Below are 17,110 nucleotides of genomic sequence, written 5' to 3'. Positions count from 1 at the left end.
TTTCCAAGCTTTATTAGTATGCTAGTATTCTTTCACTATGCAGAAAGGCACCGTTGCTATTCTGCATTATTAAAGTGATTGTATGGTGTCATTTATTTATATAATAGTATGAATTTTCTGATTTTATTATGGATTTCAGGTATGGCGTTTGTTGCTGGGACGCCTGTCTTATATACTATTGTTGCTGTGAAAAATGTACTCTAAACATGCTTTTGTGCCGGAATTTGCTTTTATATGTGCAGACAGTGAATCAAGAAACTATCATACCACTTGGTGCCAAAAACAATGTTTTGTTACTGATCCTTTAGGAAAACTAATGCTATCATTACTACTTATTTTAAATTTATCTAATGCCAACCTTAGATAAAGGCTGACATTATAACAAAGTTTTTTTTTTTAGAAATAACACAATTTCCACTCATCACTTTAATTAGTTGATTGGAATGGCTGAACAAAGGCATCATGGGTATGACTGAAGAAAAGCACCATGGGTACTTATCACATGACCTTTGGAACACATTTGAAAAAAAGTGGGGGGTTTACAGGTTTTCCAGTTTTAGCTCAGTTTCATTGATCCTGAGCAAGAGATAGTCTCCAGGTGACCCTCCAGAGAGGATTCAGGTGAACAGAAATATTTCATTGTGAGGATTTTATTACAGGTTTTATTGGTGGTTTTTGAAATAGTTTAGCAGTTAACTGTCTCCTGGCTGTTGGTTGTTTCAGCCTAATAGTTTGGTTTGGTTTCTGGTTGGAAGCAGGATATTTGTATTAAAACAGATACTGCAAATTCCCTAAATCTTGCTTTTGAAAACCTTGCTTTATGGATCATGCTAAAATGTGTGCACCCCAATACTAAGCATACTTCATAAGCCTCTTGCTTTAAATATAGGCATGTATGGGTTACACCAGTGATCCCCAGCCAGCGGCTCATGAGCAACATGTTGCTCCCCAACCCCTTGGATGTTGCTCTGAGTGGCCTCAAAGCAGGTGCTTATTTTTTTTTGGAGTCAAGTTTTGGAGACCTAAAGTCCATGTGTACTGCCAAATAGAGCCTCCTGTAGTCTGCCAGTCCACAGTGGGCCATCTAATAACCAATCACAGCCTTTATTGGTCACTGCCTAGGAACTTTGTTCATGCTTGTGTTGCTCCCTACATTTTTTTTTATATTTAAATGTTGCTCACAGGTTAAAAAAAGTTTGGGGACCCCTGGATTACACTGTAGGAAATAAAGTGAATTGCAATGTTTCTTTTTATAATGAGGAACTGCTGAGCATGAGTTTAGCAATAATTCAGTGCCAGACTGGGGGGTGTGAGGCCCACTGAAATGATCTAAACCGTGGTATATAAGGTATCACATAGAAATGTTTCCTTTTTCCCACAATTGGTTTTAATTTTGCAAATGCAGGGACAATTTGTTCTATTAAAGGGGTAGTTTTAAGTTTAACTATAACTTTTAGTATAATGTAGATAGTGATAATCTGAGCCAATTTGCACTTGGTCTTCAATTTTTAAAATGTTTAGCAGCTCTACAGAGTAGAATTTCAGCAGCTTTCTTCTTGCTAGGGTCCTATTTTTCCTAGCAACTAGGCAGTGACTTGAATGAGAGACTGGAAGATGAATAGAAAAGGGCATGAGCAGAATAAGTAATAAAAAATACCAAAATTACAAGGCCTAGTATCTTAGGGTGAGGACAAAGAGGGTGATTAGTTGATATAATTTTTAAAAAACTGCGGTTACTAATCGCAGCAATCGGCATTTCCAAACACGGACGTACAAGTTGGCGCATGTGAAACATGCCGTGCAGAACAAGTCCGCATTGTTATAGCCATTTTTCGTGACAACTAAGTTTTTAAAAATTGCAGCGACTAATCGCCCATTTGTCTTTACCCTTACAGTAAGTGTATCTCGCCTGCTAGAGGTTAGCAGTTACTGTTTATTCGCAGATAGTTTAGTAAGCAGAGATCCAGCTCTTAAGATTTAAGAGAAATTCAGTGGGGCTCATTTATAAACACTGGACTAATTTGCAGATGGGCAGTAACCCACAGCAACCAATCAAAGACTGGCTTTTTCCAAGCAGCTGCATGTTCAATAATGAAAGAAAACATTTGGTTGCCAAGGGTTACTGTCCAGCTTCAAATCTGCCCAGTGTTAAAGGGCACCTATCACCCCTATAATAGAGCCCGCACTCTGGTTGAGGGAAACAATAGTTTTTTTTTTGTTTGTTTTTTTTTTAATTAAATCTAAACACCCCCCCCCCCATCAGCAAAGGGCCACCCACACAGGTGGCCATATTGGTTGGCGCCTGATGTAGGAGCGACGAATGTTAATCACCCTCCTAAGTCACACATGCGCATAATGAGCAAGATGCTACACTCACATAAGTGTGTGCCCCAACATGGCTCCGCGCTGGCGGGCAGTTTTTTTTTTTTTTTTTTTTTTTTTACATTTTCAATTGTTTCTGGAGTTACTGGAGTGCGGACACTATTTGCCTGCATTTCTGGTGGGGGAAATAGTATAGGGGTGCCTTTTAAATGAGCCCAGCTATGTTTGCTATGCAGTCCATTGTGGCGTGTTACTCTGCATGCTAAGGCAAGTGTTAATTGTTTTCACTCTCCCACTTTGCTGAGGATGCTGGGAGTTGTATTAATGCAAATCCTACCTATGAATATGCAGATTTTGCAATAAGTGGAATACAAGGCAATTTGGTCTCTATATGGTAAAGTACATTGTTTCTGGAAAATATACATGAGGCCTTGTGTTTGATGAATATCCACCCCTGGGGCCCTAAAAGTCGCACCCCCGGTGGGCCCCCGCTGCTCTCTGACACTGGGAGTTAAACCGCAGCCAAATACCTGCTTTATTAATGAAGGATGTCTTTATAGATGTCACCTTTTACCATTTATTTTTGTCTACAATTAATTCAATCTTTGCTCCCATTTTAAGCATTTGATTAGAACCCTACAGCCCTTTATTTGGACGTATAATTGTAGTGAACAGCAGATAACAGGAAAAATCTCTTTACTGAAAATACACATACACATATAACAACGTCCTCTTGCTGCCAACCCCACCTCTCAACACGTAACGCCCCATATAAACACTCTGTGGAAAGCTGCACGCCTTAAAGTATCTTCCTTGTTATGGGGAATCAAACTCCGCCCACTTGCAGCATGTGCCAATACACCACGCCCACTCAGCTGTATCTGAAGGAGGGAGGCGGTCAGTCCCTATTAACCCCGCCCCCCGGGTGTGCCAATAGCGCGTCCCTATCCCTGCCCGCTGGTCTTGTCTGCCTTGTGAACGCGCAGTGGGTGACGGTTGGACAAAGGCGGGCGATTTGAATTCTAGAGAGGGAATTGCTGGCTTCAGGTACGCGTACCGGGGGCCAACAGTTCCCATGGCGAAGCTGAGCGGCCAGGGATTGGAGTTGCCATAGGAAGGCAGACCTGTTCTTTAGCCCGGCTAATAAAATGTTAATGCGGTTTGGTGTATCCCTCTGGCACCACTGACACTTGCCACTAGCGATATCCTCCTTCTATATGGGCATTTCTGTATTGGCTTCATTGCTATGGATTCCAGGACTGACCTGGGCTGCTGGGGCTTCTTTCATGGACTGAAGGTGATGGTAAAGGGGTTCTGGGGGCCCGAGGGGCACTTATTTCCAAAAGAGGCATTTTGGGTGTATGTAGTCAGATGCTGGTGGTGTAAGTGGCCACAGACTGCTATTCACGGTTAGAATATTGGGCACATGAAAGCCTAAATGTCAATTATGCAATTATTTTTGAGCCACAAAGTGAAATGTGACTGCATGGCTGCACAGAAACAAATGCAGTCTGCAGCATGCATTAAATAAAACTAGTCTTGCCAGATATGATTTTAATATAATATTATATATCGATCCAAATGGTGTATATTTTATGGAATGCCCTTCCTAGTGATGTGGTAATGGCAGATTCTGTTAATGCCTTTAAGAGGGGCCTGGATGAGTTCTTGATCAATCAGAATATCCAAGGCTATTGTGATACTAATATCTACAGTTAGTACTAGTGGTTGTATTTATAGTTTATGTATGTGAGTGTATAGATTGGTAGGTGTGGGTTAGGTGTGCTGGGTTTACTTGGATGGGTTGAACTTGATGGACACAGGTCTTTTTTCAACCCTATGTAACTATGTAACTAACTATGTGTCCGCACTCCAAGGCTCAATATTCTGCAGGGTGCTAGCCAAAATTATGTATATATAGAAAATAATAATCTGTGGCCAGCACAAGGATCAAGGATGATCCTTGAGAAAGGTCCTAATGAGGACCGAAACGTTTTAACAATATATCTACAATAAAAATTTTTTTGATTAAACATTGAAGGGTGTGCTGGCCACAGATGATTATTTTCTATATATATATATATATATATATACACACACATATATACATATATATATATAATATATACACACATACATACATACATACATACACACACGGCTAGTATTATTTTTTCCACAAAGGTGGCAACCTTATGTCCAGCACTAATCCGGACCAGGCCAACGTTCCCTCTAATTTTTTATAGGCTGTGTGCGCAAAAAATATCATCCGTGCGCATTTTAAAGCAAGATTAAATTTTTGTGCGCTACAGAATGTTTGTTGGAGTTCAGTTATGGGCATTTTTGCGCAGGTCTTTCAGTTTGTCTAAATCAAGTTACAAAAACACGATGTTATTTCAGTTATCAATAACACTGTTTCATTGTTAAATGCTATACCTATTAATAACGTGTAATTATATTTTATAGGTAGCATTTCAAAACTAAGAGTAATTTAGTTTTCACAGTTTTTCTCTGCGATCTTTCATATTTATCCAGTCTGAATAAATTCTGTCAAGATCTATCGTGCCTCCATTTTGAAGGTTACTCTTAATACGCATCAGCATTTCCAAATGTTCTAACTGTAAACGGTTCCTTTGCTTCGTTTTCAGATTGTTCATTAAACTAAAACCACGCTCACAATCTGCACTCGAAGCTAAGAATGTGGCACCAATGTCCATCAATTTTGCTAATTCTGCAAATTGATCATTCTGAAATGAAAATTTTGTCATATCTGGAAAGCTGTTTATCAGATTGCTTTTGATTTTTTCTGCAACAAGGAATTTAAAGTCATTGTATTGTTGAATAATGACACTTTCCTCCTGAAGAAATTGTTTGTACTTTAAACAAAGAGATCGGATATGTTCAATTCCAAAGTCAAAGTCACATTGTGCTATTGCTGTACAGTCAAAAGCAGACCATTCCTCACCACCAAGTCCCACCACAGTACTACAATAGTAGTTACTAGGGCAAAATAATTCTTGATGCTGGACTTAGTACAAATTGAATTTGGAATGGATCAGTGGGGTGAGTGTCCATGAAAAACTGATTTACGTCATAATTTAATGAAGAAAGAGTTGTGATTTTTTTTTTTCCCTGGGTGAAGGGCAAGGCACATTGTTGTATTTAACTGTGGTATAAGTAATACTGGCTCCAGCATTGGCTGGCATATTGGCTGTAATACCCTTAAACTTAGCCCCTGGATGACCAATTTAAGCTCTCAATTAGTCCCAGTTTTACCTTTTCTCACCTCTCTCTGCCCAGGACCTGTCTGTTGTGTCTAGGATTGAAACCTGCCCGGCCTTATGAAAACTGAGCTGCTGGGGCGAAAACTGCCTATAAGGATTTACACATTTAGCAATCAGGACAGGACTTTGTCTTTCCCCCAACCTTACCCTCACCTAGCATTCCTTCAGTGAAGGACCTTCACTATACATTGTGTGCCTATGCCACATCTCCAACTACCGTTGCCCCCTGGCTGGTAAAAATGAAGCCTGATGCCAAAGTTATTAATCCCCCATTGATTTGTTTGCTGCTGAGCCAGCACTACCAAAGCAGAATCTCCATGTTAGCTGGGATGGCAGTGTAACTGTGCTGTACATACTTGTATACACCTACCTGGTCCTCATGACGTGCCATCCAGCACTTCCCACAGCGCAATACCTTTGGAAATAACTCAGACGTCTCCTCGGTCTCCCGCCCTCGTTACCCCGGCAACAGGTACTTCTGGCTCCTGTCCGGTGCTGAACGTGCTCCTTGCGCGCACCCCCCCCAGACGTCCGTGCGTGGGCAAGTACGCGCGCAGGTACGCATGGACACTCTACACATTACACCGGACAGGAGCCAGAAGTACCTGTTGCCGGGGTAACGAGGGCGGGAGACCGAGGAGACGTCTGAGTTATTTCCAAAGGCAAAAATCATTTTAGGCAAAAATTTAATTTTTGTGCGCGCTATTTTAATTTGTGTGCGCGGGTTCGGAAAGTCGTGTGCGCGCGCACACGCGCACAGCTTAGAGGGAACAGTGGACCAGGCCCAGACTGGCAATCTGCGGGTTCTGGCAAATGCCAGAGGGGCTGCTGTAAGATGCTGTAGATATTTGCCATTTATTGGGCTGTTTGGGCCTTGGGGTATTTGAAATGCCAGGGTCTATTCTGACTCCCAGTCTAGTCCTGATCTGCACCTCCTGTGTATAAGAACCAAAATGTATCGTGCTTAATGTTTTGCTCTCCTTACAGAGCATCCATGGTCCCAACGACCGCTCTGAAGAGAGTTGAAACGTTGAACGCAATGTTTTGGTTCTTAAGATCGGGATACACTTTAAGATCTACTCATGTGGCCCTATCATGCCAATAGTGCCTAGATTCACTTGTTTGGTAAACCTTGCTGTGTGTGTGTGTGTATGCATAGTTCTGCTGTCTTCAAAAACCTTCAAGGGTTTTTACTCTGATGATGGGCTGTTCTAAAAGTTCTCAAGTCTGTCTGTAAGCAGTATATCTGTGGCTGCAGTGATTTGACCACAGCCCTTCACACTGCTTTTCCACCATGTAGTACTAGGCACAGGGGGGTATATCCTGCTGTTTGGATTATTTGGTGAAGCCATATATTTTAATCCATCCTAGCCTTTCTGGGGTACTATGATATGCTTTTACTTGGCATATTCAATACCTGCCTCATCTACTACATAGAAAAGAGGACAGTGCTTCAGTAATTTAGTCTTCATTTTTTTTTTTTTTTTTTTTTTTTTTGATTGCTAAACATCCCACTAACTTCAAAGAGGGCCTAAGGTACAGGTATGGGATCCGTTATCCAGAAAGTTCAGAATTAAGGAAAGGCCATCTCCTATAGACTCCATTTCAGTCAAATCATTTATATTTTAAAAAATGGTTTTTCTATAATAAAACTGTAAGTTGTACTGAATCCTACCAAAAGATAAAATTAATCCTTATTGTAGGCAAATTATTCCTGTTGGGTTTATTTAATAATAAAAAGATTATAGAGGTAAACCCCAGGTCCCCAGCATTTTGGATAACAGGTCCCATTCCTGTACAATGTGTATATATATAAAAAAAAAAAAAAGTATAAACCATATTCTATATAGGGAGTTGCTGATCTTGAAGTGTGTGCACACACAAATGTCCTAATTGGGACCAAAACATCATTTGTACAGTGTGTATGGAATAAAGATACACATTATATGGGGACTGCTGGTCTTAAAGATACTATTTTTGACCTTGCACTCTGATATCTTGCATAGCAGTTTTGGGCTAAAGGTTGTGAGCACCCAAGCCCCTACTTATATACCCGCACAAAGCCCCAGGAATATAAATGAAGGTACAGTAATATGTGGCTGCACTGTTTGTGTTTTTGCAATGCCTGTCTAGACTCTGAGGCTGAGACCGATTTTGTTTTTACATAGTACAATGTGGTTTTAAAATCTCTTAATTTTTTTTTTTGCTGTACTTGAGGTCCCTTTTGGAGGCAGCTTTAATTTAATTGGGTCTTAATTTTTGTTTTGGTTCAGTGGAAACTTTGTTGTGTCAGTGCCTTCCATTGGTGAATGCAAAGTCTTTAATCAACCCAGAAGTAAAGTGAGCCACATGTGCCTCTTACAGTACTTGAAATGAAATGTTGGGTGAAGCAAGAAACTTGGTGCATTTTGTGCATTCATTCTTGTGGCCATGGAACTGACCCATAGCACTTGAAAAGTGAAGGGTCTATCCTTAAGCAATAGAAATCCTTCCATCAATCTTGTATAGTTTACATAAAATATAAAGGCAACAAGATATCCATATGGTAGGTAGGAATATTCAGATTTCTGTAAATATGATAACACAGTGGAATTTGCAGTATGTAGATCTTACATATGATGTTTTGGTAATGGCAAATGCAGCACAAAGATAACCATCTCCATATCGTAAAATCCTGCATTTTTATTCAATAGGCATACAGAAGAAAGAAGCAAGAGATGGCACAAAGATGCTCTCTCTTAGACAATTTTGCTCTGCATCACTCGACAGACCCAACTGGGGCAACGAAAAAGGTTGACCGCCAAGATCATTCCATATCGGTGTCGCAGGACAGTGGCTACAGTGACTCTCTAAAGGGATTCAGCCCAGACTCTCATAAAAGTGGTCATTTCTTGGAAACTGTGACTGAGGGATATGAAAATTCAGAAAATATAGATCCTACCTTGATACTCTCTCCAATTAAACATGAAATCCCTTGGGGAGCAGATACAAGGGAATCCAAGCAGCTTGCACCAATTTATGAAACCCCCCGCTTTAGTAAGAAGGATTTCTCCCTTCGTAGAAGGCTGCTCATTTCTAAAGCTACCTCAGGAGGAAACTTAGATTTTGATGCATCTGTGTGTTCAACAGAAAGTTATGGCAGGGAAAAGTCCCTTAAGAGTGTTCCAAGTTTTGAGGGAAGCCTTTCAAATAGCTTTGTAGATTCCCCAAGAGACAGCAGCTATAAACCAATAGCCACCAGCACTTTAAAGACTGAATCTGAATCTGGAACATCTTGCAAAAAATGGAGACTATCTTTTGCTCAGCAGAGGAGTTCTACCTTAGATGATTCTAAAAGTGACAGTATTTCTTTACCGGAAGTGGAAAATATATCTCCAGTTCAGCATTCACTGACTAGTTCAACTGATGACAGCATCCTGTATGAAGAGAATATATTCGGAGCACCAACAACTCCAACCTGTAACTTAATTGCCAAAGAAGAGTTTCAGACTCCCATTAGTAACCTTGCAGCAAACTTTAGCTTTAATTTATGCACTCCGAGCATCACCCATGTCAGTGACTTTGAGATCTCTGTAACCGAGGACAGCGCATTTCACTCTCTCAGCCTGGACAAGTCACAAGACTCCATCACTGATCATGAGGGTTCTTTTCAAGAACTAATTCAAAAGCCCAGAGTGACCCCCAAAGCAGTTCACAATAAAAATCGTTCCAGGAAACTAGATCGATGTAGGAGATTATCCACCCTTAGAGAGCGTGGATCTCAGTCTGAGGTAGAGGAAGAAGGCAATGAGGCCCCTCTGCTAAGTTCTGCCTACAAGTCAAAGGTTGCAAGAGCGTCCGTAGATGAAGAAAATGAATTTAGCTCGGATGATAGCAGAGTCAATTCTCTTTTAAGCATCGATGATTTAACCGGGAAACCTGCTCTCAGAGTTCTCCATGAAATGCTGCTGAGAAGCACACGCAAAAGACCCCAACAGGCTACCGTGCAAGATCTCCTGGGTAGTTCGGGTTGTTTTGAATTACCAGAGGATTCTCTTTCAAGACTTATTGGCAGGAAAATGGGTTTAGTCACATTTGATATTTTAGCTGAACTGAAATACAGAAACTTAAAGCACATAATTGCATCCATTTTGGGCCTCATGAATGTGGAAAGTATTTGCAGGTAAGAACAGAAATGGATTGGAGTAAAAAAATATGAAAGTACTGTATATACTCTAGTATAAGCCTAGTTTTTCAGCACCCAAAATGTGCTGAAAAAGTCACTCGAGTCGGGTGCCATGGGTCCCTCTAGACTAGCACCCTCTGTCCTTTGTGTGCAAATTAGGCCGCCTGCAACCAGACCCTCCAGTGCCCTGGCGTAGGCTCCTACTAGCAATACTTATTTCCCCTTACATCTCCTCCGGGACTGGGTCTGCTGCCAGTTTGCCAATGTGCAATGAGTGTGGGGTAGTACTCATATTGTTTTTGTTGACCCTCTTCTCTGCTTACAAAGCTAGTTTACTGTTTTTCTTTGAAATAAATATTGAAAAACATATACCCCACTGATGCCTCAATTAATGTAATTTTATTGGTATTTATTTTGATTATTAAAACTTAGCAGTAGCTGCTGCATTTCCCACCCTAGGCTTATACTCGAGTCAATAAGTTTTTCCAGTTTTCTTAGGTAAAATTAGGCTTATATTCGGATCGGCTTATACTCGAGTATATACGGTATTTTGTGGAGAATTCTTGCAGATTTCCTTATCTGAGGGACCTGGTTTTATTATTTACTGAGGAAACAAGAAAAAAAATGTAAAATTTTTAAGATTTAATGCTTCTGGCCATTATATTAATCTCTAAATCAAATCCACTCTGAATGCCTTCCTGTTTGACTTAATGCTATTCTTTGTTTAGATCAGTGCTTTTCCACTTTTTACCCATAGTGTTCTGGTGGTCCTAGGTCAGGTTTTTATTAACATACAAAAATGTCATACAATAAAGTCTGTGGAGTCCTATAGCAGGTTGGGGCCCTTAAAATCCCTTGGATGGCCACTTCTGACACACGCCATCAACTAAAAAGCCTCAAGATACAGAGCATTACTACCTGGATTTAGTTAATTATATTCTGAGTGGTAAGGCATAGGATCCCTCATTTGGAAACCCATTATCCAGAAAGCTCTGAATTACGGAAACGGGCACCATATCCTATTTTAGGCAAGTAATTCTAATTTGTAAAAATGATTTAACACCAGTATAATAAAATGGGTAAACAGCAGCTTGATTGATGGTGCATACATTTTTATTGATATATTAGATAGCATTTATATTAATAACAAAACAATCCTTTTGAATTTAAATGTTTTTAGCAGACATGGTAAGACATGGTTCAACAAAATGACCTGTGTACCATGGCCCTAAAGTTATAAGATCTCTTTATTTGGGCCCAGGTTCTGAGCATTCTAGATAATAGTACCCATGCCTGTACTTTAAATATGTGGGGTAGAAAGACAATTATGATACCTTGTACCTGTTAAACTGTATAACCCCCAATCGTCTTGATGAAATAGGGGTCAGTATACAATTGTGTACTGTATGTGGTGTCTTATAGCCGAAATCATGTTAATATAATTAACACAATCCCTGTGCTACTGTTTATCTCCTGTAGTATGTGTAGGGTTAGCAGAGACTGGCGTGATATTATTCTCCAAGATAAGAGCGCACATCAGAGAAGGAAAGCTTACATGAGAAGGCTAAAAACTGAAGCTGAGGTGCGTAAATGTATAACTGCTTTTATGGCTGTACTTCTGTATTTCATTAAGAGCTTTTACACGTAGGCATGTCTTCTTTTCCTTCATGTGTTCCACCACAAGGAGCTCCACAATGAAACACCACCTGTTCTTTTGAATGACTTAAAGGAACGGTAACCCCAAAAAATGAAAGTGTTTTAAAGTAATTACAATATAATGTACAGTTGCCCTGCACTGGTACAACTGGTAAGTTTGCAACAGAAATGCTACTATAGTTTATATAAATGAGCTGCTATGTCAACACGAGGGCAGCCATTGAAGCTGGGAAAAAGGAGAAAAGGCACAGGCACATAGCAGATAACAGATAAGCTTTGTAGAATATAATGGGGTTTTATCTGTTATCTGCTAAGTAACCTGTGCCTTTTCTCCTGTAAATGGCTGCCCCCATGGCTACACAGAAGCTTTATTATATAAACTATAGTAGTCTTTCTAAGGAAAACACACCAGTTGTACCAGTGCAGGGCAGCATTACATTATATAGTAATTACTTTTATACACTTTCATTTTTTGGTGTTACTGTCCCTTTAATACTCACCTTTAAATAATACAGTATATTAAAGAATGGCCTGTTCTTTGCAGCTTTTCAGTTTGGCTTTATTCCTTTATAGGTGGTCTTTGTTTTTTGCTTTTATTTTCCAATTTTCAAAAAGGGGTCACTGAGCCAGGCAGCCAATAAATAATTTTCATTTATGTATTTTATTACACTTTTACTCAGGCCCTCTCATTATCTTCCAGTCTCTTTCAAACCACTTTCTGGTTGCTAGGTACATTGGACCATAGCAGCCGGCTGCCGATATTCCAAACTGGGTAGCTGCCGAACCATAATTTATAATTAACTTAACTTTTAGTATGATATAAAGAGGCATCCATTCTGACAAATGGAAATTATTCTACTTGTCTTGGTATTTTGATAAAGAAGCTGTTCTTTCTTTGTGTTTAGCAAGGACGGCAGCAATCGTTCGAAGACTCTGCAACCACATTAAACATTTTAAGCCGATCGGCTCTAAAATCTGTTCAGATTCAAGCTAGGACAGCATTTCAGACCCCAACTTCTTCCTTGACTCCTGGAGATAACAAATCCATCCAGTCAGCAAGCAAACACCAAGAATATCTGAAGGTTGGTTGCAATCTACTACTCTGGGGAGTGTTTGGGTTTTTTGTTTGTTTTTGTTTTTTTAAGGGCTTGTACTGACAAACATTTTTATCTGTGCTTCCCTGCGGTGGCATTCTTGTGCATTCGGAGCTTACATGCTACATTAAGGGCTCTGGCACATGGGGAGATTTGTCGCCTGCGACAAAACTCCCTGTTCGCGGGCGACTAATCTCCCCGAGTTGCCATCACCTGCCATCCCACCGGCAAAAATGTAAGTCGCCGGTGGGATTTTGGCAAATCCCCGAAGTTGCCTCGCAAGGCTTTTTCGGCCATTTGCCGAAATCACGCCGCTACGTGTGCCATGCCACCGGCGACTTACATTTTCGCCGGTGTGATGGCAACTCGGGGAGATTAGTCGCCCGCGAATAGGGAGATTTGTCGCGGGCGACTAATCTCCCCGTGTGCCAGAGCCCTAAGAAGAATGGAATATATTTTTATCTACGCCCCTCTGCACAAGCCCTAAATGTGACTGGAAGCATTTTTTGGTCCAACCAAGCTGAGAACTGCATGAGCAACAAAATGAGTCGGCCCATGTGGCATTGCTCTAAGGCTGATGATATATGGAGTGCTCTTCAGCTGAAAAGAACCTAAATTTTTACCCTGCTGCCTTCTATTAACTTAAAAATGAAATGTCTGAAAGTGGTTTTCAGGTGTGTCCCTTACAAGTCAATTTAGGGATCTCTTCAGCCAGCTGGAAAGCATTCATCAGCCTTAGTGCGACGTCTCACAGGTTTGTTTAGATGCTTTTTGGTGGCACAAAATGGATTTTCATAGGCTGAAATTGAATTCCATTATTGGTACCTGTGCCATTACAGATGAAGGCTTTTTCAGGCAGGTAACAGCCTTTTGTGGCAATGCATCCTTGTCAGGTGAATTTAGTGTTAGACTAATGGGAGGTTAATGTATAACATTTCTTATGGCTGTGCTTCCTAATATTTTATATTAAAATGATGTCATGAAATGAAGTGTATGGGGCCCTTGAGCAATCTGGGGGCCATAAAAACCCTTTGAAGGGCCATGTCCAGCCTGCGGGCCCCCAGGTGGCCGACCCTGCTCTACAGAATCATTATGTATACATAATTTTCGCATGATGGCTTAGTGGTAAGTGCTGGTGTGCAGGTTTGGCATTCTTAGATTGTGCCCTGGGCAATATCTGCATTCTATTTTCTGCCCATCTGTATGGGTTTCTTCTGTGTACCCCACACTCCAAAAACATACTAGAAAGTTAATTGGCACCTGTTTGCTGTGCTAAATGGCATTTTGAAAGCTGAAAGAATTCTGAACTTCTAAAGCAGACTAGTCTGAGCTCTGATGGCATTTTAACTGTAAACACATCTTTATAAAATATTGTTTTCTTGGCCTTTCAGGTTGCCAAAACTCTGTTTACAGATGAAGCTTTAAAACCATGTCCGCGGTGCCAGTTCCCTGCAAAATATCAAGCACTCAAGAAAAGAGGCAAGTGCAGTAGAAAAGACTGTGGCTTTGATTTCTGCGTCCTTTGTCTGTGCACTTTCCATGGTTCAAAGGAATGCGGCACTGGATCCGCAAAAAGGATACCGAAAAAAGAGGCGCTTCCTGGAAGTGCCCAAAGCAAAAGGAATTTGAAGAGACTTTAAAGTTTATCATCCAGCAGATCCCTGTTTTATCAGTTTTTTTTTTTTTTTTTTTTTTCCTTTATTTTTATGAGTGGGGGCGGTTGTATGACCAGAGGCTTTATAAATGTACATTTGTTCTGTAGATTCTTTGGTGTGTTTAATGATTGCAGTACATTCACATATTTAAATACTTTGGTGCAATTTAGGGTGAAAATAAAATTTGGAATGCAAGGTACACTTTGCAACCATAGCACTTAATGCCACTATTTTGCACACAAGGTGTGTATATCTGTGACTGCGCTGTGATGATTGAAAGCTCCCACAGATTTTATGTGTATATATACATTCATTTGTTTAATGTTGCAAGTCTTGCTTCTTTTATAGTTTCCTTTTATGAAATAAGTATGTTGTGTCTCTATTCAGCTGCATTTTTAATAAAATATATTTTAGAATACATCTTGGTTTTTGGCATCCATGTTTCTATAGCTACTCCAGAAATCTTACTGTTAACAGCAACACTAATGCACCTTATCCCAGCTGGCTTTGGAGTTGTTTGTTCCTTTAAAACAATAGAATGTGAAAATGGGTGCTATGCTAAGCACCTTTGCAATTTCATTATTTTTTTTCAAGATTCTGAGGTATTATTGGGAATGTTTAGGGTGAAGACACACACAGATCTGCTTAGTAGCAGCTACTTGTCACGGATACTAAACTTCAGAAAATCCCCTGCCATAGACAATACTGAGAATTGCCTCTGCTAAAACACGTAGAGACAATCATCAGTAAATGATCAGCATTGTCTCTTTTTGTAGCCGTGACAAGTAGCGGCTACTAGTAGCTCTGTGTGTCTTCACCCTTACTGTTAATTTTAGTGAATTTTGTTACAACGGCACCACCAGCTGGTCAGTTTCTGACTGTGGTGTAGTCAAGGATATTGTCAGGAGAAAGAAAAGGGGCTGTCTGATGTTCTTCTGGGTGGAAAATATCATTAGAAACCTCAACTTTTTCTCAACTACATCACAGTCAGAAACTGACCAGCAGGTGGCGCTGTTGTAACAAAATTCATTCATATTAAAGGAGAATGCAAGTCAAAATTTAAAAAGCATACTGCCCAATAGTCCTCCTATTGTTTAGTAAAAACGCCACACTTTTGGCTCACCTAATCAAATATTTACTCAGTCACACTTCACATTTTCTAGAACAGGCAGCCATCTCTAAAAAGGTTTTCTCCCTTCCTTTCCCTCCTTGCTTCATACTGCACATGTGTGTCATTCCCTCCCCCCCTCCCCTCTGCCAGATCTGCTTCTGATTGGCTTGTGGGCATGTGTAGCTCAGAACAGGAGACAGGATCAAGTTACACACATGCTCAGAGAATAGGAAGGCTGCCGCTGGCACCTACAGGAAGGGGGGAGAGATTTCAGTGATGTCACTGTAGGCTTCACACTGCTGTAGGCTGCCAGCACCATATCTCAGAGAAGCAAGCAGGGATCTGGGAATTTAGATATGCAGTAAGTACTTACAAATAATGCCTTTAGACTTACTTTGAATTTATATTAACCTTTCATTGTCCTTTAACCAAAGCATGCCACCCAAAATGTGTTGTGCACACAGGGTGCCACTATAAGTATTTTGTTTTTGTCTCATTCTGTGACAGTTGTAACTCTGCTTTTCCACTTCACAGACTGGCTGTACTCCAGTTCTTAGTGTATGGCACATTCCTGCCTATATACCTTGGGGCAGTAACACGTTAGGTTTTTTTTTTGCTGGCTGAGAATCGGGAAAGTGCCCGACACTGCTAGTACAGCCTGTTCTTGTTCTGTCTGTACTAATGGTATTAAGCAATTTCTGTTAATGTCAATAAGCATTCCCATTTTGCTGCCATCCCTAGCAACCACATCTTGTCACCCCAGCCTGGCAATCTCCACACTGGCTTCTCTTCCCCTGTAAAACTATATCCCTATTATTTCCACCCCCTCTCTTTTCTTCACTGTATAAACCAACCACTTGGACTTCAGCAAACAAGTGCGCCCTGTGTAGGCACAAAACATGGCTTGTAAGGTTTATTTTATCTAATGGGAAAAAAACATTAGTATATTGTGAGGTTTACATTTGTGTGCTTGTTGAAGCAGTGCACCCACTCTCCTTCAATAGTTGCTATGATCTGAAACCTTTCTGGCTCCCCCACACATTTGTTTATATTGCTCAGACAATCTGCATTGTTTGTACAAATAATGCATTAGATGGATGCTTTCTCCTAGGGCACTATATCCCCTCATTACCAATGACTGGAAAAGTCCTCCTGATATCTGACAATAAATAAGTAATGTTAGCCCCATTTTGGCCATAACAAAGCTGATTCTCTCAACTTCATGCCCAGAAGTATATTCAGATCCTTGCACTTGAACTCTCTAACTTGTTCCTTTTTTAAGGGGAACCCTGGATTTCTAACCAAGAGCCCTGCACAACACAGAAACCCCTAATATACCTATCCCTGTAATCTGTTCCTTCAAAAAGTATAAATACCATTTACTGTAAATCTCTCTGCAAAACAGTTCTTCTATTTCTGCATAATTTGAAATCCTGGTAGGGGAGGAGATACTAAAACATTGATGTTACAAATTGTAACAACTTCTCCGCAGTTTACAGATGGCATGCAGGAACTACAGTATGTACTGTTAACACAACTGTCCTTAAAGGAACAGTAACACCAAAAAATTAAAGAGTTTTAAAGTAAATGAAATATAATGTACTGTTGCCCTGCACTGGAAAAAGTTGTGTGTTTGCTACAGTAACACTACTATAGTTTATATATAATAAGCTGCTGTGAAGCCCCGGGGGCAGCCATTCAAGCTGGAAAAAAGGAGAAAAGGCACAGGTTACATAGCAGATAACGGATAAGCTCTGTAGAATACAATAGTGTTTTATCTGTTATCTGCTATGTGCCTGTGCCTTTTCTCCTTTGAATGGCTG

General features: G+C 40.4%; 1 protein-coding gene across 1 annotated transcript; it reads left to right on the top strand.

Moving 5' to 3' along the window:
• Positions 1-590: 590 nt before the first annotated feature.
• On the top strand, positions 591-14,596 carry fbxo43 (F-box protein 43). The gene is made up of 5 exons (XM_004915140.4): positions 591-621; positions 8,300-9,768; positions 11,251-11,353; positions 12,333-12,509; positions 13,913-14,596. The coding sequence occupies exons 2-5, from the start codon at positions 8,324-8,326 to the stop codon at positions 14,159-14,161; spliced, it is 1,974 nt and encodes a 657-aa protein (XP_004915197.2). The 5' UTR covers positions 591-621; positions 8,300-8,323; the 3' UTR covers positions 14,162-14,596.
• Positions 14,597-17,110: the final 2,514 nt, after the last annotated feature.

Source organism: Xenopus tropicalis, chromosome 6 (genome assembly GCF_000004195.4).
Source record: "Xenopus tropicalis strain Nigerian chromosome 6, UCB_Xtro_10.0, whole genome shotgun sequence".
NCBI lineage: Eukaryota > Metazoa > Chordata > Amphibia > Anura > Pipidae > Xenopus > Xenopus tropicalis.
This window is presented reverse-complemented; position numbering and strand designations above follow the sequence as displayed.